Source organism: Littorina saxatilis, linkage group LG2, assembly GCF_037325665.1.
Source record: "Littorina saxatilis isolate snail1 linkage group LG2, US_GU_Lsax_2.0, whole genome shotgun sequence".
In the NCBI taxonomy this organism is placed as follows: Eukaryota; Metazoa; Mollusca; class Gastropoda; order Littorinimorpha; family Littorinidae; genus Littorina; species Littorina saxatilis.
This window is the reverse complement of record NC_090246.1, coordinates 37,711,931-37,733,029: the sequence shown is the minus strand read 5'-3', so window position 1 is coordinate 37,733,029 and position 21,099 is coordinate 37,711,931. Positions and strand designations below refer to the sequence as shown.

At 40.5% G+C, this 21,099-nt stretch overlaps 1 protein-coding gene across 1 annotated transcript; it reads right to left on the bottom strand.

The window, feature by feature from the left end:
- Positions 1-3,379: 3,379 nt before the first annotated feature.
- LOC138958911 (uncharacterized) lies at positions 3,380-20,788 on the bottom strand. Its single transcript, XM_070330243.1, has 5 exons — positions 20,475-20,788; positions 13,731-14,875; positions 9,931-10,607; positions 9,084-9,515; positions 3,380-8,693 (listed from the first exon to the last, which is right to left on the bottom strand). The coding sequence occupies exons 1-5, from the start codon at positions 20,506-20,508 to the stop codon at positions 8,360-8,362; spliced, it is 2,622 nt and encodes an 873-aa protein (XP_070186344.1). The 5' UTR covers positions 20,509-20,788; the 3' UTR covers positions 3,380-8,359.
- Between the last annotated feature and the right edge of the window lie 311 nt (positions 20,789-21,099).

Sequence of the window (21,099 nt, the reverse complement as noted above, 5' to 3'; positions counted from 1 at the left end):
GAAGTAATTAAATTAAATTATTAATTTAATTATTACCGTGCGGACGAAAGTTTCTCAAAGAAGGAAAATTGTGCATACCCTTCTGTGGACGTCGTGGGGCCGTGTGGACCGACATTGTTATGTATTAATTTCGCTCCACGCGACTTGCTTATTAACTCCAAAATTTAACAGATCGTAGAAAATGATGTTTAGAGCCAATACCTGAAGGTTTGTGACTTCTCTCCCTACTTTCAGCGAGAAGTAATTAAAAAAACAAAGGTCAAATATCGACTACACACGGAAAACATCGTGGGGCCGTGCGGACCCATGTTTCTCAAAATGAAGGAACTTCCTTGTGTAGTCGATAACCCGGTCGGGCGAAGGTTAACTGATGGTATCAGACATTGGGAAGAGGTCAGAGATCGGTTAGGAGAGGCTGGGTGGCACAGTTGATAGTACTAAATCGAGAAGTGATATATGAAAATAGAACAGATCATGGGACTGTGCACACGCTGGTAGACTTGAACTCAAACGTCGCACCCAAGAATGGTACAATACTTTTGCTTACAGTACCACTTAAACATAAAAAACCAATAAGGTCTGTATGATGATAATGATGATGATGATTATGTGTGTGTGTGTGTGTGTGTGTGTGTGTGTGTGTGTGTGTGTGTGTGTGCGCGCAATGTATAATTTGATTAATCCTGAATGTACTCATCCAATGTGATTTGTGAAAAAAGAATTTTGACAAGAAGGGAATTTAATTCTGGTTTTGTTATCAGGTACCAGTCATGGACTGTTTGCAAGACATTGTATTTGTAAATGAAAAAAATAAATGCTTTGCCTCCCTTATGTGAGTCAATGTTTCAGGAGAAAGAGGCCTTTCTTCTTTGTAGTGGGGAGAAAAAACTGTGCTCAAGGCTGGTCGTGACAGGAAAAACTTTACTTTCAATGAGTTGGTAGCAGATTTGAAAACAGAATAACTTGGGAATGATCTGCCTAGTTTTAATAATAATAATAATGCTTCTTGGCAAACAAGACAAAAAGCAAAATTCCTCGCAAAGTTTTTCAGTGCGACAGAAATGTTTCCTCAGTAATCTGAGTAATTCTTCTGCTATGTCTATACTTTAAGACAATATATTCTTTGATATAATGCAATATTATATCTTATATAAATGCGATCCAGATTAAACATTAAGCAATCGCTCTCTTTCATCGTTCTAAAATTGATAATGCCATCAACACCTAACATACAATTAAGTCAAAGCAAAACACAATATGGACATTGCTTTGCGTTTATCAACTAGAATGTTAGAATTCGAAGTTTGTGTCATTGTGACAGGGCGACCAGTCACCAATTATAGAGTAAAGTTTTTGTCATTGTCCAGTCTAGTGAGTGTAGTTCATGTTGCCGATCGCGTTATGTTTTGTGTAATGCCATTATCTGTCATATGTTCGAAGTTAAATTTTGAGATGCACATGTCCAGTCACCGGTAGATCCTAAGCGTGCTACCGGCCCCCGTAGCGCAGTGGTTAGCGCATCGGGCTGCGGGCCGGGAGGTCGTGGGTTCGAATCCCATCAGGGTCATGTGGTTTTTTTCGGGCTACGGTCGGCTCCTACCCAGAGTGGAAGTGCTATGGTTCCTATGGGAAGGCTGGAATCACACAGCCGAGCGTCATTCACTTAACGAATGCGACTTTGAGGGTGCTCAGGTTCTGTATACCTGACCAACACCGCAGGTGCGGCAGTTCTCGGGCCTGGTTGACGCCAGGATATATTATGACAGTAAGCGTAGAGTGCTGCCCTGTCACGTAGTCTCAAAACCAAATTGGAAATCCAAAGCATCATTATAATCATCCTCATATCATTAATCATCCAAAATATAAATTGTCCTTGCTCTTGTGGCCCTTCATGCCCGGAGCTCTCATGGTGACCTTGGTCTCAGTGTTCCTGTTCGATCCTTCCCTCAATAGTAGTTCTGCTGTCAGTCTTCAACGTGTGACGTTCTGGGGGGTCGACGGAGGGACGTGGTGGCGGTCTGCTCTCTGGAGGGGACGCTCACTCAGTCTGGCTCCGCGACTTACAGTCAATGTCGTTTGTAGGGGGCATAGTAGGTAGTGGGTTGCGTCCGTTAGCTTGGGACAGACCCACTACTGAACACCGTCGAAGTGACTCGGCAGAAGTGCAGTGTCATCTTCCGAGGGTAGCCTACCGCAGCGACCCGACATCCCTCCCTGGAGCGGCGGTAAAATCGACAAGTCTGGCAGCGGAACGAAATTCAGAGGTGGTTGGAGCAGCGAGTGCAGGGACGGGGCGGTGTGAGAGCACAACGGGACAAAGGAACAGGTGTAAAGACGGAAAAAAAGAAGAAAAAACAAGAAAAAAAGATCCTAAGCGCGCTTAGCCGTCTGTGTCCATGTTCTGACAATATAGTCTTAGATCCTTTGAACTTAAGCCGCTCTCCTAGGAAGAGACGGGTAGCCGCTGGCCAGCAGATGGTAAAGTTTGATTATGTATGTACATGCTAGGGTGTGAAAGAGAACTTTGAGAACTTCGGAAGAGTGTGGATGTATTTTGTTGTGTTAGGAGATGTAGTCAACTTTGCATTGTGGCTTGTGGCCACCGGCTTCGGTCGGGTTGGCGGAGAGGAGGAGGGAAGATAGACACAGGAATAAAGAATGCCATGCCAGTTATATCTTCTGCTGTTGTCACATTTGTTGTGGACGGACCGGAGAGAGAAAGACGTGTATGTCTTTGTACGTGTGTCCGTGAGTGATAGTCCAGAGAGAGTCGTAACACATCAAAGAGTTGCGGCGGTCAACGCCCACACTTGTCATATTGTGTACACAAAAAGAACGGCTTTATTCATGTTATTTTGTCAGCATGAATGACTGGTTCATTTTTTTGAATACAGATGAGACAATGTGGAAATGTGAAGATTTGTGTTTGTTGTCATCTGCTTGACCAAGTGAAATGGTTTTTTTTATATGGAATGATAATTTTGTTTAGTGGTACCGCTTGAATGTGAGAATAAATGGTACAATGTTACTGTGTGTGTGTGTGTGTGTGTGTGTGTTAACCTTTGTACAGCGGGACCACCTTATTTTGTCATGTAATGATGTATATAATTTTATCAACTCTGTAAAGTGCCCATTATCAATCACAACTCTGGTCTGGTCTGAGTTTGTTGCATGAATAATTTTATATGAGCTTGCGTACCGAATGGATTTCAAAACCTTCATTTTACCTTCGATAATCCCTTTGGACGGCCTTTTAAAAAGGATTTAACACTAAGAAAAAAAGGCCCTTAGATCGATTCCAAAATTATACATATAACATAAGATTATGTGTTACAAATAATGCTACAGCGCTGGACTAACTTTACTTTGCAAAAGCAAGTGTTTTTAAAGTTTATTTCAATGTCATGAAATGGGCAAAGAAAGAGCACTCTTTGTGTTGTGTTGTGTTACTCCCACTGAGCTTCCTCCCTTGTATATATGTATGTGATGAAAGAATGAAATAACAAGTCGTATAAAGCGCAATTAATACATTTAGTCAATCTGTCGAAACTCACAGTTCGTATGAAACTGAACGCAATGCACTTTTTTCGCCAAGACTGTGGGTTCGGCGATACCCCGCGGGCGAGAAAGCGCTGACACATTGTATGAAGATATCTTTCTATTAGTTCGTGCAAAGCGGGCCTAACAGCGAGCTGCTGGCTGTCTCGCTTGAACTTACAGCTCGTATAGTGCAGTACCGCTTGTGCTTAACAGGAAAGAGGGATTTTCTGCATTCGTTTTAACTTTCTGAGCTTATTTCTAATCCAAACATGACATATGTATATATTTTTGGATTCAGGGAATGATGAATGCAATGCAATAATATTTCAATCTCTACTTTAAATTTGAGTTATATATAGAAAAATGTCGATGATTTTAATAACCGAACTCATTAACTAGTTTTCAAACTTCCAAGCTCAAATGCAATCCCATTGTCTGGACTTTGTCAAACATTGCTTGACCCAAATTTCAATCACTTTGATTGAAAAATGATGGCGTGACAGTGCCGCCTCAACTTTCACTACAAGATAGATATGACGTCATCAAAGACATTTATCCAACAAATCAAAAACCAGTGTGGGGATATCATCTGGAAGAGTCTGTATGTAAAGTTTCATGAAGATCTGTCAAGTAGTTTTCTGGGAATCGGTCTACACGGACACATATATATATACACCATCACCCTCGTCTCGATTTCAAGTCTATGTTAAAATATTTAGTCAAAACTTGACTAAATGTAAAAAGCAACAGTAAATATGTTAAATGCAATGTGCGAAATAGTGCCAGTAAGGTGAATAACACAACATTAAAGCATTACATCCGTTCCATTAAATATCTGGACACTTCACAACCTTTTACAGTTACATGAAAAGTTTGCAAAAAATGACACCAGTCGTATTGTTGATAATTCTACTGTACATCTATAGAGAGTACATTTTCCTCGAAGATTAAACTGACCCCTAACAGTGTTGGGTGAATCTGTTTTTTCAATACATCTATCTCACTAAATATTAATTTTGCACGCTTAACATGTGTAGCAATTCCATAACATCCTGTCCAAAATAACCAAACAATCCTTTATCATTCTGCACTCTAAAGGCCAAATTTACAACAACAAAATCTTTCTTTCCTGGTTACAAAAAGAGCATACATTTTGTATTTTATAAAAAAAAAAGTATATACTATTACACACATAAAAATACTTTGGTCAAATTCCGTATATAAGCTGAAAATAAAACCATTTCAACATTGTTCCTATTATGTTTCAAGAAAACAATTCTGTCCAATCGCGTCATACTTTTGAAACAGCAACTGTTTGCATATAGACGGATCAAGGGCTTTCTTCCCCGTGCTAAATCCGCTTACAATTTATACCCACTACTCTTTTGTATCAGTTACTTTGTAGCGCATACTAAAGACTTGATTTCCGATGTGTATGCAGCTGAAATTATTTCATTAGGCATCACCTCCCTGGTCTCAACATGTGAAAATCAACAAAAACTCCTCACTATAAAACATTTATGGTTTTGGTTACGATTATGTGCACAGGTTAATCTACCCTTATGTTACAAATATTATGCTGAATGCAGAAATAAAATCATAATTTTAACAGTTAAACATTTCACACGAGGTTTTATACTATTAAAAGAGAGAACATTTAAATAAAAAAAGACTCGCCAGTAACCAGGTTAGGTACTTTTTTTGATGAATAGTTTGGCAGATAAACTGCCTTCGTCAGAATGGTAAGAAAGTACGGAATGACGGCACGTGATCTACAGTGTATTAAATTGTCATGATGAGTTATGACGTCATTATTTCATTAAAAGAGAGGTAAAAAAAAAGTATACTGACCAACAAACATTTTAAAAATTCACACGTATATATACATATCCATTACATATTTGATTGTGCCAGAATAAGTTGAAACTACTTTACATAACAAGAAGTGCTCAATGTTGGCAGAACTGTGTAAATACACACCATGTTCGATTCCTGTTTCTCGTTGGGTTCAAATATCACGCAGAGGCTTTCAAGCCTTTACTTCCCTATCAAACATGAAATAATACCATATCAAGCGTTCTCAAGAAATATCCTCCGGATCAGAAGAAAAACACCAATAAATGTATGACTCTGACAACAAGGTTTTTCATTACAGCTGGATTAAGACACAAACCTGTCTTGCTGTCCGTTATAGAGCTAAGTTAATCTTTTGAAATGTATTTTCACACACACACACACACACACACACGAGAAAAAAATCTTCAAGCAATCTGCTCAAAGACAGACCTGTCTGGAAAAATTAAATCCTGCGGGATTCACATTTAAGTCAATTTGCTTCCTACCATCTTCCATCATTATCATGTCTGTTTTGTATCTTGTTCATCCACTTAAAAAGCCATTAAGTCGAGTTTCTACTGAATGTTTCCTTTTTTCTATCTATAACTCAACCATTAACTTTTCTTTCTTGTTTTTAAATTTTTTTTTTCATAAACATTGTGCATTTAAAAAACGAAGACAGTTGATATCTCTGTCATGCTGTGTCTAACTATAAATTTACTAAGGCTTCAATATTTTCCACAGAAGTCTTTTTAGGGGAAACATTCACACTTTTGTTGTTATCTACCTGATTAAAATTGTCAAATGCTTGTGACAAACAAATGTATTCAAGACACATCAACACGATTAATTTCAGAAAACAAAAATGTGTACCACCTTCAATCCATCTTCATGTATGGAAGTTAGCAGGGGAAACATGTAGGCGTTCAGGCAAGATGAAAATCTGCATTGAAAGTTAACTTAAAATGTGTGTAGTAGTATTTTCGCCATATAAATACCTTTACCACAATAAAAGTATTAACAACATCATTTAACAAAGCATTTCTGGTAATGCATATATGAGTATAATCATGCATGAACAATAATAAAGTAACTGTGCACACCTCAAACAAGATGATGTGCATCAGAGACAAGTGCACACAAAAAGTGCCATTGCCACATTTCATCACCAAAACCACAGTACGTATATTAGGATAAAAGCAACTCACACAACCCTCCTTTTGTGCCTTTGCTGTCGAAACCAAAAAAAAGGGTTTTTTTCTGAAACAGTTGAGGGACTACTGAAATATAAATCAACCTATGTAAATTAAACCAGTGAAGGCAAAGTGCAGGTAATACTTGACACATTTATATCTGAATGGTACAGTCTGTCAGTCGTGCTAGTGCACGTGAGTAATTTGATGAAACTTGCAAACTCATGGGGCTTTTGCTTCCTTGACAGTCCTTCATTGTGCTCCGCAAAACTAAAAAACTAAAATAAAATTGGACTGCTTTACGTTTGCGTGATACACTGTTTGGCCCTCAGGTGAAAAATATACACTTGTTGTGCACTAAGTAGCCCTTGTTTCATTAGCATACGACGCTAAGGAATGGTCCGTCGTCATTTTAACTTTCACGAACGTACAAAAGAACCGAGGAGACCATGCCAGAGTAGTCGTTGGTAATACCAAAAAGAACACGCTCACAGCTCTTTTGCTGGCGGCTTAGCATTGTTTTAGACTAACTAGACAAACGTGCTTTTCTGTAGATCAACATTGACATGACGTGACCCCCCCCCCCCCCTTTCCCGCAACTCGTGTGTAGATATCTACAGCCAATGTTTTTTCCGCACAATTCTTGTATAAGCTAGGGGAAAATGACGCGGTAAAACAAGTGTATTGCCAAATTTGGTGTTAGGTCTTAAAAGTAAAAATGAAAGTACCGTACACATTTCCATTTAGCGTCGGAACAGTACAGCGTGAACGTACATCGAACAGTTCAGGACAGACAGAAATGCATAAAAGGTCGCATATGCACAGATGCAAAGTGATCGACACTCCCATCTCCTTTGTCTGGTCGTTTCAGTGTAAGTCTACGTTTGAGGAAAGTCCACTCAAACTGAGATGAGTACGGCAGGATAAGATAGTGATCGTCCTTTTCATTGCACATCCTTTTCAGTTGTTTGAACGAGTTCCTTTTAAGCTTTATGCGTCAAACACCCGCTGATTTTAATAAGCTACCCTGTAAACAGTTTGCAGTGTTTTCCTCCCTTTTTTGCATTTTTTCCCCAGCAAGCAATCTAACCGGTTTCTTTGGTTATTTCCACTGACAATGTGTTTTGCAACACATTAAACGAGACAGGAACAGCAATCAATTGTGCACCCAATTGCTGGGATGTGAACAGAAAAATCACCACTTACATGGATTGCATTAAAAAGTTTTGGATGTGCATGAATTATTGACTTCATCTGTAGCGATGAATAAACAATAAACTCACGCTCGCTCCAAAACAACGTGGAAAATATTGCATTATCTGCATAACTAAAAACACACTACAAAAGGTCTATACAAGTACATATCTCATGAGTTATCATACTAGGAATCAAACTAATCCATTACTTTTGTCGTTAAAAAGGCAGCAGAACAATATTGACAAAAATGAGCTACTGGGCTGATACCTCACAACTTTGTCAACGAATCTACTTGTCAACTTGTTTAGTACAGTAAAACATTACGAAACGAACTTTAAGTACCTGTTTACTACTCCATCATACACAGCAGAGAAAAAGTTGTCAGTTCAACACATGAAAAACACAGGACTATAACAACCGGAAATGTATGTAAAGTGGAGGTACATGTATAGTACTGGTGGGAAGGAAGCTATGCACAATGTTAAAAAAACTATCCTTAACACGCATAATTCTACAAACTATCGATGTGGAATTTCCATAGGCTCAAAAATATGTTGGTCCTGGTTGTCTCACTCGCACGGACACAGCTCCTTTCATTCGAGAAAAGCGTCAAAGAGATGACAAGCTTTGCTCACGTGACTTCTGACGCCACTTTCATCCAAAGACAGCAGTTCATCTGTCCTTGAGTAAGGCTGAAGGCGATCAAGGGGGCTTGGCAGACCACGACCAGAGCCATCAACAACGATCAGTAAAACGCGACTCTGTTCGTGAGACCGAAGAACTGTGTCAGTGATGTAGGCCATCCGAGTAGACAATTTCAATCCAGGGGCAATAACCAGGACAACGAGGGGAGCAGACTCTGCCAGCAAGAGCTCGGAGTTGAGCATGAGACGTCCGAGTGCCACCCCTTCGTCATTGACTGAAACCCTGCGGAGACAAAAGTGGTAGTGATTCTATGAGTCTACATGGCAGTTGCACTCATACGACTTATAAATCAAGAACATTAACAGCTATTGTGTTTTCAGCATAGCAATAGGGTCCGATATTTTGATGAGACAAATATAATGCCGACGAGTCGAAGACGAATTTCCAACACTCGAGAGAAGTAGCGCCTTGAAACGCATTCGCTCACTTTGATTTGATTAATTACCATACTTCTGGTTTTTTTTTTTTTTTTTAGCAAATCATACCGTGTACGCCTTGATTAAAGTACTGTTGATTCCCCAGATTCTTCAGATTTGTCAAATTCGATCCTCCTCCCCAAAATACTCAGATCATAAGTATCCCTTTAAAGCAGTTACAAACTCACAACAGTACCTCAGTCCCAGCGATCTTCTCATGATTGACGCAACAGCCTCAGATGTTTCTGTAAGCGCCTTCAGTCCTTCAGTTGGCGATTTGCCCTCGTAAAAAACACAAATGTCAAACTTCTCCATCAGCTGGGGACTATCGTGTTCCTGTTGCCCTGGGACATTCAGTGAGGCAGTAGCACCAAAGTCCATGGGCTGCTCAGCAGCCTGATCCCGCTCCGGCAGTACCCTCTTCAAAACCAGCGCCAATCGAAACGCTGAGTGTGCGTCAGCCAGGTTCCCTGCTTCCAGTGCTTGTTGTGCTGTTGCCCGATACACTTCAGTCGCCACGTCGCGAAGCTGTTGAGTTGTCTCGCCGACATCCCTAAAAATGAACTCGCGTTGATCGGATGTGAGGAACAGGTCCAGGATGAACTTCGCTTCTTTCACGTTGTTCGTGCTGAAACAGTGAAGTACAATATAATACAATGAGGCAAACGTGGGTTTTTGTTCCATATCAACATGACGATATTCTCTCTCTTGTTGGAAAGAGAATTAGAAAGAACGTAAGCAAACACGTTTACAGACATTCATGTAATTCTGCTCTGTGGCCATAGTTACTTAATACTTTGATGAATATCCTCAGGGTCTTTTGAAGTGATTACCAAAAACAAAAATGTCGGCGAGAAACAAACCATGAGACAATTTAGGAATGAATGCAAGATTTATAAAGTGTGAGCACAATTAAAATAACATCAGATGATAAAACTAGTTTTTATTTCAGTTTTGACTTTTCTGTCGGTCTAACAGTAATGAAAGTATATTTAAGGACAAGTCCAATTTCAAACTACCCCACAAGCCCAATATCAAATTACCTGAGATAGTTAGAAATGGTTCCATAAAGAGCTTTGGTTCTTCCCTCTTCTGTGATCGCAAGATTCAGTGCTTCTTTGTGAACCTCAATCGCTGCTAGGTAATTACCCACTAGCTCGTGTACCGCGGCTTCCTTGTCTCTGCTGCTGTAGCTCTCCGACTTCTGAAGGGTGCTCAAAAGTTGTGCGTAGGAATCCCAGAGTGATGCTCTTTTGTCCCTGAGTTGTGGGAGCTGAGCAACTGCTTGGCGACATTCTACCAGGGAACTCAGGAACATGTCTTGAGCCCGCTTCACCATCTTCGCACCTTCGGAGCTCCCCCGACATTGTTCACTCAATTCCATCAGGCACAAGCCAGCCCGCATGTAGGCGTTCACCACAGAAAGTGGGCTAGCCAGTCCTTTTCCGCTGATTATGCCCTCATAAGATTTAAGCGCTTCTGCTGGCTGTCGCATCCCTTCATAAAAGGCACCAGTATCATACAGGAGTGAGAAGTTTCTTGAGTCGCAGCCGAGTCCCTCGAGGTAAAACGCTTGTGCAGCCTGAATAAGACTGTCTTCGGCGTCAAAGTAGACGTCTTGTCTGTTGATTTTAAGCATGCATTGAAGAGAACCATGGGCAGCGGGACATTCTTTCATTTTGCCTCTCCTGCTCAAAGGGGGCTGCGATAAATCTGAATTCTGTGGAGCAAAGAAAAAAAATTAATACAATAGCCAAAAAATAATTCCATTCGTTACAAACGAAGCTCATCCATGCAAATCTCCTAAATCTAAAAGTTAAACGCTGTGTACCACTTAAAAAAAGTGTAGTCTTTCTTCTGAAGCTGAAATGATAACGGTACATCTCAATAAAACTTGCAGTTATCACGTTTAACAGTTTTCGTATGAATCACTTACAAATACCTCAGAAGAATGTTTAATAGTTTTGAAGCTTGTGAAGCCTGTTGATGACCTATCAAGAGGACCATCAAGAGAATGCCACTGCACTCGGACATCCTTGAGGAAATTAATATATTCAAGATGGCAGCCAAGGAAGCTAACATAACTCTATTCAGTCTCATTAGAGTGTCTTAAAGCGTTTATGAGATTATCTTAGAGACCACTGAAGTAATGTTGCTTGGGAAGAAATGGACACCGGTTGTGACGCACCACTTGATACAGCTGGACGCAGGCCAAATGGTCTGACGCTTCCATCCGTAGAAAAACAAACAAATTTACAATTTCACAAGATTTAAAGGTTCATATAAACTTGCAGACACACTTCAAGGTCACGACCTGCTTGATCGAGTGCAGGAAAACAAAATAAAGATGCCCTTTTTTTCTTTCTTTTTAAAAAAATTTGTTTTGAGCTAGAGCTTTGAAACTCTATTAACTTTCAGAGCATTTCTAGACATAGAAAAAGTCTTCTTGACCCAATAGGTCACAGTGGGGTCATATGCAGGTCAAAATTAAAAGAAAAACATCTTTTCAGGCCAGATTTGTACAACTTCACATTGTAAAGGTACAATTAATTACCTCCACACGTAAAACCTTTTTTTTCTTAAACGTTTTTGAAGATAGAGGTTTAAAACTGGGCTAGTTCGAAGCCGCATATGCCCCTCGGAAATTGCATAAGATTTGATTGACCTTCGTGATCTTTAATGTCACCCAGTTACAGTACAATTTTACTGTTGAAAATTAGAAAAACACAAGTGGTCAATTCAGAATACTCGTTTGTCTAGAATGTTTCAACGTTCAATTTCAAGGTCACTCGTGCGACATAAGCAATGCTAGTCCAATTTTTTCGTCTTTTCAAAACTTGTAAAATAATCTTCGGAAGTTCTTCTCAGTCCCCATCCTTTTTTTTCTGACTTGAGCTTTTCTATTCACGACTTGCAGGACACCGTGACCGAGGCCGAAGCTGAAGACCTTACGCCTTAGAAGGGAGGAGGAGACATATGGAAACAATGTTGGACACAAAACCCATCTGGAAGAAGACTTTGGCCCTGATCGATTAACCAGGACGTAATTAGCCAATTCGATAGTCATGTTACCGAAGGAAAATTGCAGCGGGCGAAAGTAGCTCCGTTTGGCTCGATTTTATGGACGGGGAGGCTTGAAAAGAATAAGACCCAAACTAAGAGCGAGCTGGTCGTAATAATGCAGAATGAATTTTTTTATGCTGTTCAAAACAGGAAGTTGCAATCGTTTATGGGGCAGGTAACGATGGTGACATCCGGTTGCGAACAACAGAAAACAATACATTTTGGGTTATTAAGACCACTTCGGTCTTTTAGGGTGCAAACTTTATTGTTTTAAAATCTATTCAAGCACAACTGTTCGCCCGCTGTAAATTTCCTTCTGTAATATGACTATTGGATGACGTCCCTTAGGTCCCTTCTTCTGGACTCATGTGGAAACTTGCCTGTGTCGATGCTTACACCGTGAATTGCTTTGAAAGACTCTATCAGCGCACAGACCAATACAAATCTGAGGGAAACATTCTCACGCCAAATTCTCACATGTTTAAGCCACGTTGAAAATATAATATTTTATTTACCCTTATCGCTTTTTCTTTTCTCAAAGAGAGTGGCAGATTTAAAATTAATCTTCAGCTTAAACATGACGTAATGATATACTTAGTCGCGAACTGTGACAATACTTTTCTCAATGATTTTCTGATAGAAAGGGATAGCCCAGATTGTCCAAAACCCTTCTGCAATTTATCGGAGATTGAATTTGGCATTCGACGGATCAGTACTAACTGTAAGATCAAAAGAAGTCAAAACATGAAAACATTTCTGAGGTGTTTTTAAAGGGGTTATATTTGGGACAGGAAGACTAGAGGGATGGCTAGTGCTCATTTTAGCCTATAAATACATCCAAGTGGCCACTTAAAAACACAGTAAGCCTCCCGTAAACCATCACAGATACTGTCAGGCTTTTACATACAGTACAAACAACCTTTCATTTAAACACTCACCGCTTGAGAACATCTTAGGTGCCCTCCGTAAAGAGCGAGCAATTTTCAAAGAATTTATTTTTGCGTGGTTTATCTTACCCCTGAGCCATCGTGAACCCGTGTGATCCAGTTTCCTTTTTTTCACAATGTAGTCGTCAGTTTGTGATTTCCAATGCGACTCGCTGTAAGCTTATCTGCAATAGCACGTTATTATGTACCTCTGAATCTAAACGCACCAAACGGCTGTGATTCACACAAACTCTAGCGATGGCTTTTGACTGTTCAGAGGAACTGGCGATAGGCATTACCGTCGTCTGCTACGAGAACCACGACCTTGCGAGACCCCGCTTCCGGGCTTTTCTTTTTTCAAACTTTCAAAACTTCGAATTGTACTGATCTTGTCTTGATGAAAAAAGAATTCTTTTATGATTTAAGAATGTTTGTGTAACAAGCTGTCAATTTATTATTTAAATTTTAAAAGTTAGGTCTAGCGCCAAAACGCACCGTCCGATTTTGTTACAATCCGCAAAATTAATTCTTTGAAAATTGCTCGCTCTTTACGTAGGGCACCTAGGATATTCAAAAGCGGTGAGTGTGTAAATGAAAGGGTGTTTGTACTGTGTGTAAAAGCCTGACAGTATCTGTGATGGTTTACGGGAGGCGTACTGTGCCTTTAAGATTTTGTAAGCTCGGAGGCTATACATGGATACGCTTGGTATATTTCGTGACCTACTTCGTTTTTCTTTGTTTTTGTAGCTCGTGTGTGTGTGTGTGTGTGTGTGTGCGTTTGTGTGTGTGCGTGTTTTTATTTTATTTGTTATTCTCTTTTTTTGTAGACGTATTTTTTGCAGAAGAAAACATACCTCATGAGTCGCGGAGTCGTGCGGTTTTGTGGGTTCCGAACTTCTGTGAGCGGATCCCAGACCTTTCCCCCCCCTCGGCGAGCGCCAGCACCATTGAGAGTCACTGGGTGCAGCTGCTTGTGGTTTGCCTTTACGGGCGCCACGAAGTCCAGCTAAATATTTACGAATCATGGCTTTGCCGAGAAGCTGACAGACCATGGAGTTTTTCCTCTTTCGGTAAGAATCCTGTAAGCATGTTATGGCCTTCTCAAAAGATCTGTCGTACAAAAACTGTCGACCGCATTCGCGCAGAACATAGTGATCATTTCTGGAGATGCGAAGAGCATCTGCCAGGAATCCCTGTGGGTTGTGCGTCTTGCATAATCTTTGAATAGCTGCTTTGTCGTCTTTCTTGCAGCATTGGGAAAAGAACTTCAGACTGGAAATTAGCCGAGCTAACTCGACTTTTGCTCTGGCCTTGTATACTGTCAGTGGACAATCCCGGGCGACGTCATTTAACAACTCAAACGCCTTATTTGCCAGAAACGAAGAGGATAATGTACGGTGCTCCGAGTAAGCAAACATGCTGAAGTTTCGTCTGATGGCAAGAGCAAGATCAAACTTCCAGAGGTAAACATCGCGTTGCAGGTTTTGACAGCCGTCGATCGCTTTTTGCAGCATATCCATCGCACGGAGGAAACCTCTAGGGCCAGTGCAAATGAGAAAATGACCTATCTCAGATTCTGCAACCGCTAGAAGATAGTTGCGCTCCTGTGTTTTGCTCAGCCGGCGTAGAGCTGCCATTGTGTCAGCGCAGTCAGGTTTATAGTTTAGCTCCCACTGCATGGCGGCTTGTAATGTGAGAAAGATGACGGACTTGTTCATCTGTGTCTGGATGTTCCTGGCGTACTCCATTGCCTCTTGTTTATACCCGAGAACGTACTGTAGAAAAATAATAAGATTGTGGCATCGTTCGCGCTCTAGTTCGTACTGAAAACCACCATCTTTCATCTCCGTCTGTTGCCGTTCAAGGAGAGCTTGAGCATGTCGATCATCATGAAGAAGGTATTTCACAGAAAAAAGGTTTGGGAAGACGTTCAACTCGTCTAAAAACTTGTTCTGCTCTCTGACCTCTTTCTCTCGTGTCCTTCGCCATTTCTCATGGACTGCATAAGACAGAGAAAAAAAATCACTCGTTCAGTTAAAACAAGATGAAAGCTTTTATTTGATACCGCAAGCCATTGAGATCAAAAGTCAAATTTCAGGATCGTAAAAAAATGACCTTTTATATTGCTCCCAAATTTGTGTTTGAATGGGTTTTCATTTAAAGTTCAGGTCAAGTATAGAGGATCCTTGTGAGAATGTATCACTTTTTCGATGTGGATGTCATAGATAGATGTCCAAAATGACCGACGCTGAATTTATAATCTGACGGGAGGCGTGGACAGGGCGTTTTAGCGAGAGCTTCATTGATAGAGGACATGATTGTGTCGGACAGAACAGGTAATTGATGTCTTTTAGACAAACTCAAACTTACAGTGAGTGCCCAAAACCACAATAGTCGTAATGGTAGCCGCCAACGTCCAATTTCATTCTTACTTGACTTTTCTTCTTTTTACAAAATAAAGTCTAACATGCGTGGGTTATCCTAGGTCTCATTGGTGCTATCTTAAAGAAAAAAAACAGGGCTTGTTTCCTGATTGCAAAAAGTTACATAAGATTTACGTTTTGTTGGTAAATTAGTTTAGTTTTCTGTGTAAACTGCACACAATTGAAATGCAAGAATTCCAATTCTCCTTTTTCATCGGAATCGATAATCTCATTAACTCGCATGTCTCTTCCATTCCTCGCCTGAACTTTAATGGAAAATCTGCGAAAACAAAGACGTGAAAGCAAAATGAAAATACGCGTAGATATAATTTTATGGACCACTCTGTTTATTTAAAATCAAAGGTTAACATTTACTTGATTTTAGATGTAGGAGAGACGTTCGTCATTATTAATGCAACATAATTACAACTTGATTCGAGTGATACCTACCTCAGAGTGAACCAAACCCAATCAAACCGTACTCAGAGTAAGGGAGTGGGTACGATATTGGGCCTGTCTTTATATTAAACCGTCCTTTCTAGACCACATTCATTCTCCCTGTGACCTTGACCTTAAGGTAAGGTCAAGGTTCTCAAGTATCTTTTTTGAGCTCTTGGGGTCATACAACATTTTGCAACATTTGGTGTTTCTTCACTTCATAGCGTTCGAGAAAAATCCAAAGGCAATGATTTGTACAGACAGATGAAGACGGGGAACGGACAACGGCTGTACGACCAGGGTGAGTATGTACGCTCACTTTTGCTACACATGCGAGTAGCGGCTATTATCCGTTGTTCACAAAACATTCCTATATAATGTTTGGAAACAATGGTAGGGATAAAAATCAACCGTTTCCAAATGTGCTAAAAAATCAAAAAGACGCGTTCTATAACGGTCAAACGGTCCCTTAACAGACTTGGGCGGGGTCGTCTGACGGTTGGCAGACAGCACAAACACCCTGTGACTGCTCGCAAGGAAAAAATAAATCTGGATGGCAGTATGGCTACAACTACGTCGTTTAGTGTAACCATAACCCCTGAATGTATGAACAGCAGAAAAGGCTGTCTTTGACGTCACTGTATAATAAGAAGCACAAAAGGGATTTTTTGGAACTTTCTCTTGGTTGGAGACAAACATGTCCGCAATGCATTCGTGCATCAAGCTATCCATGCAGTCGTTTATTGTTGATTCTTTAGCTCCTCTATGGCAGGGGGGTTTTCACTTTGTTTTCCTTCAATTTCACTATGGGAGTTGTTCTTAAACATACGTTTGTTAAGAAAATTTTGGCTGATTGTAAAACAGCTGTAATATACGGCAGTCCAGGTTGTCCTTCAACTGTAAAAATGAAATAATGCTCTTTAAAGTATCATTTACAACAGTGGTGGCTGTTTTCACAAGTATGCTACAAAAAACACGACAATACATAATACATAAGGAAAAGCCCTATGTTTGGTCAGTTGGTGAGATAGGTAAATGTTATTTTTGTGTGACAGTTCTGATGGTTTTCAAAGGGCTAATTTTTTGCTTTTCGACATATGCCCAACTGAAAACGCTTTAGCAACTCATGTGCACATGACAACCATCTAAAAAGACTACATGTTCGCAGAAAACACAATACTGATTATAGAGGGAAAAATAACGGCTCTTTTTAAAAGCACGTTTAGTAGTGAAGTACTCTTAGGATTGTTTGGAATTTTTTACCAGCAGACACCCTTTCACTGCTGAGTGTCTTAGTATTGTAAGATGTGTGATATGAGTTTTGGTTTAAAGGTGCCTTTGGTTTGAACACCCCCACCCCTACGAGGGAGAAATACAAAGAAATAGAAGGAAATTGAGCCTATTTGGAACCAGACTTTAGTATGTTCCCATGGGGGGATTCACGGTGCGAATGACACTGCGTCAGCTTGTTCATTTATCTTTAGTATTTTCTTCAACTTTAACTTTTAGGACCATGTATGAGGTTGCGGCAAGCTAAATACACAACACGACGACGTCTCGGAAAAATAGTAAGGATTATATAGGGAAAAACAACAGTGTCAGGTAAAGTCCGTTTTGAAGGTGTTAGTGGTTGGGGATTTTGAAAAGCATCAGACATCAGGCAGATACAATCCTTTCTGCGTGTTCTGGTGCAGAAAGAGTTTTCAGTTTATACATTGGGGTGACCAGTAGATACCATTTTACAACCATAGCCCCAAACGACATTTACAGAGCCCAAAGAAGGATTAGGGTCAATTTCAAAGCCATTTTTCCGTATGAAGCGCAAACTTTATATGAAAATTTGTTCAATAAACATCAAAGGACTGAGGTTGAACTTTCTGATAAGGGACATTTTAAACCTAGTCATTGTCACTTCAACGTTCCCTTCACTAAAGTGGCTAAGATGCCTGGATAATGACAGGCATAATCAGGAAGGAGCGCTCAAGTTCCCATTGCAGCTGTTCTGTCTAATTCGCGGGGTCGCTTCGAAATTTGTTTTGGTCGAATTAAACCGTAATAAAACCGTTATTTCTTATATGCTGACTGTTAGCAAATCATAACAGACATGTCTCACTAACGATATCAGCATTCGCCTAAAAGGCTCATGCTTGATATCTTTTTTCTCGACATGCCTGTTATCATTTGCTGACAGTCAGCATTTTAGAAATAACTCATAGTGTAATCTCCATCTCCTGTGTCAAATAGTCTCGACCTTTGTCATAATTATTATTCAGTGCTTGTGGGTACGCATTCGTCTATATACTAGATATCTGGAGAGCACACTCATTCTATGCTGTGCTAAATAGAGATTGCACAGTGTTATTAATGCTGCGTTGCTCACAAGAAATAACGGTTTTAGGTGTGACGAAAAAAAGAACAGGGCCTGAGTACGGTGATAAATACAAGCCTTATTTTACAGGGCCGGACCCAGGGGGGGGGGGGGGGGGGGGGGGGGGGTTCCAGGGGTTCCGGAACCCCACCCCTGGAAAAAGCATGTACCTTGCTTTGAGTGTTTATTTTTTATTTTTATTTTTTAAATAAATTTTGTTTGTGTCTTTAACAAATTTTATTCAATGTGAAATCCGATGAGAAAAAGGTACCCCCCCCCCCCCCCACAATGCTGCTCCTAACCCTCAAAACAAGGCCCAGAATGCACCAGATTGCACAGATTTGCGCTTGTGGCTTCGCCACTTCGCTGATTTGCCCCCCCCCCCCCCCCAAAAAGGAGGAACCCCCCCCTTACAACTCATTTGGTCCGGCCCTGTTTTACAACCATTTGAAAAATATACATCCCCCGTGGCTGCCCGCATAACGAAATCGTTTTTCTCGTGTTTTGAACTTGCTAGGTTTACAGCACAGAGCAGAGTCCGTCCCGCACTTTGCTTTGTGTACATCACGTGACCACCCAAACACCCGCACAACGCAACATTTTCACGAGAAAAACACGTTTATTTGTTTGCTTTGTCTGTATTACACATTTGTATTTACATTTACCACTGACACACCAAAGTGTATACTTTTGTTTGCAAGTGAATCGTTATCATACAAAATAACGTTATCACGAGACGAACAGAGATCTCAGAGATCGTCTGCTTCTCAACTGTTTCGCGCAAATCGTGTAATATCTATTTTTGCGGAAACCTCCCGAAGAAATGCAATCTCAGCGGCTTCCACCTGCAACATAGTCGTGCTTATTTGGAATGTGACGTCCTTTTCTTCGTCAGTCACACCTATCTTGAAAACTAAGCGTCGCACAGAACCAGCGCCCTTCCATAAATATGTGTCACTCACATTCGGAATCCCCAGACTTTTTAAATTTTTTTTTTAGTGCAGCACTTACTGGGGTAGAGGCTTGTCGATACGTCTATCGGAGACAGTTAATTAATGTGGTCCATTATATCCCTTTAAGGTTCTAAACATACAACCCATTAATTTTTCTTGTCAGGTTTCACGGCTTGTCTACTAGGGTATTAGAAAAGCGGTAAATTGCTACATCATGCAGTTCACAAGCGCGTCTGATTCAGTGCTGCTACAAGGTTTCATGCAGTATGGAATCCCATATGCCCCCTCCCCCGAACCGCACACTGGTTGCCACTGTCTAGTCAGTGACTATGGATAAAAAGGAATATAAAACAAAATGAAAGAAAGAAAATACACGATTGTGCGTGTCAAGGCTAAATGACGTTTGGTGTATGCAATTTGATATTGTGTAAACGGGTCCACTACATGCCTCAACAAGCTGCCTATCCACCCAGCTGCACGCAGCGAAGTTGAATCCCGTATCTTGCCCAGATTATCTGGATCACATGACTTAACCTGAATACAACAACACTGTAGCCTACTTGTTTAAAATGCATCTTATTTATCTATTGCCTAAGTTCCCAGCGACCTAATATTTCTTTTAATGTCATGTTCACTGTGTGTCTTTATATTCACACCTTATTTCGGCATATCATTTCTGCAATGAAAAACTGGCAGTTTTAATGTTGTCACTGGAAAATGTGCTTTGTGTGCAGTGTACAACTACCAGGGGTAAATGTGGGTTGCAACAGTTGCACCAGGGCGCAATTATTTGCAAAATATGGAATGCACATTGTTGCTAGGGTTTATTTTGTGTCCACTAGTCTACCAAGGTATGAGTTCAAGCTAAACATTCGAGAACTGTGTCCCAAATTAACTCTCTCCGTCAACAGTCTGCCTTATCCTTTGAACATAAAACCAAAGTTTATGGAATAATTCGAAATTCCAAATTAACTCTCTCCGTCAACAGTCTGCCTTATCCTTTGAACATAAAAACAAGGTTTATGGAATAAATCGAAATTCGACTTCAAAATTATCGCTTTTCACCACGATTTAGATTCAGTTCGAACAGATTAACACTGTTCTGTCAATCTGCAATGTTTGGTATCTTGACTACAGCTTGTATTGATTGAATTTGGGACAATATTCTCGAACGAAATATCCTCTCATTCGCCATTTTCAAATAGACTATGAAAATATGAATGTAAGATCGAGAACTTGCAAACAAAGAGCATATTTATAGGAAATCTGTGCAGATAGGTAAAAGAATAAAAGAATAATCGACACAGAAAGTTTGGTCAATTTTCAACCTCACAAGAAAACACGAATCTCAGGATTTTTTTTTTTTTTTAACCCCCTGGAAGCTTTGCCTTGTGACGGCACCCGCCCACTTATTACCTTCGCTGTAAACGACTGGTCTGTCTTCCGCCATTGTTGCAAGCAGCGTCAAGTCTGTCAAATCCAAGGATTCACAACTCAGTCGCTCTCTGCAGTTCAACGTACGTCGTGTAGTTGGAATTTCTCGATTTGATGTTCAATTCCACAAATGCGTGACTAGAGGGAACAGTGACAACAGCCTGTCTGCTTTGCAACAGTCGATTCCAGTTTCCACAAATTTCCGGGAAACAGGTAAGTAAGTGAAACCAAAAGTACAACACTGTGATGTGTAGACCGCAATGAAAAACCGGTTTTGGGTTTTTGTATGAATAGACATGTGGATGTCAATAGGCGACTTGCCCTGAGCGAGTTTTCGCGAGGAACAGGGTTGAGCTACGGTAGGGTCACTGCGCATGTCTGGTTTTTTTCTTCGCGGAAACGCTGTTGGGTTGTGTCCAGTCGCGTCCCTTGCAACAAGATGGCGACAAGCGCGTTACGGATTTACTGTTGTGGAGAGTTGATGGACGACGATGATGAACAAGCAGTACTGTTTTATTGTTGATGTGAATGTAATGCCAAAACATCGAACTATCGATTCGAACGTCAATGAAGAAGTGAGCGTGAAAATCGAGCGCAAAACAGCCGG

Excerpts from the sequence above, each read along its gene's own strand:
- LOC138958911 (XM_070330243.1), bottom strand. The coding sequence starts at position 20,508 with ATGGCGGAAGACAGACCAGTCGTTTACAGCGAAG. Across the intron at positions 14,876-20,474 it reads ACCAGTCGTTTACAGCGAAG|TCCATGAGAAATGGCGAAGG; the intron begins GTAATAAGTGGG and ends TGTCTTATGCAG. Across the intron at positions 9,516-9,930 it reads ACCATTTCTAACTATCTCAG|CACGAACAACGTGAAAGAAG; the intron begins GTAATTTGATAT and ends TCACTGTTTCAG.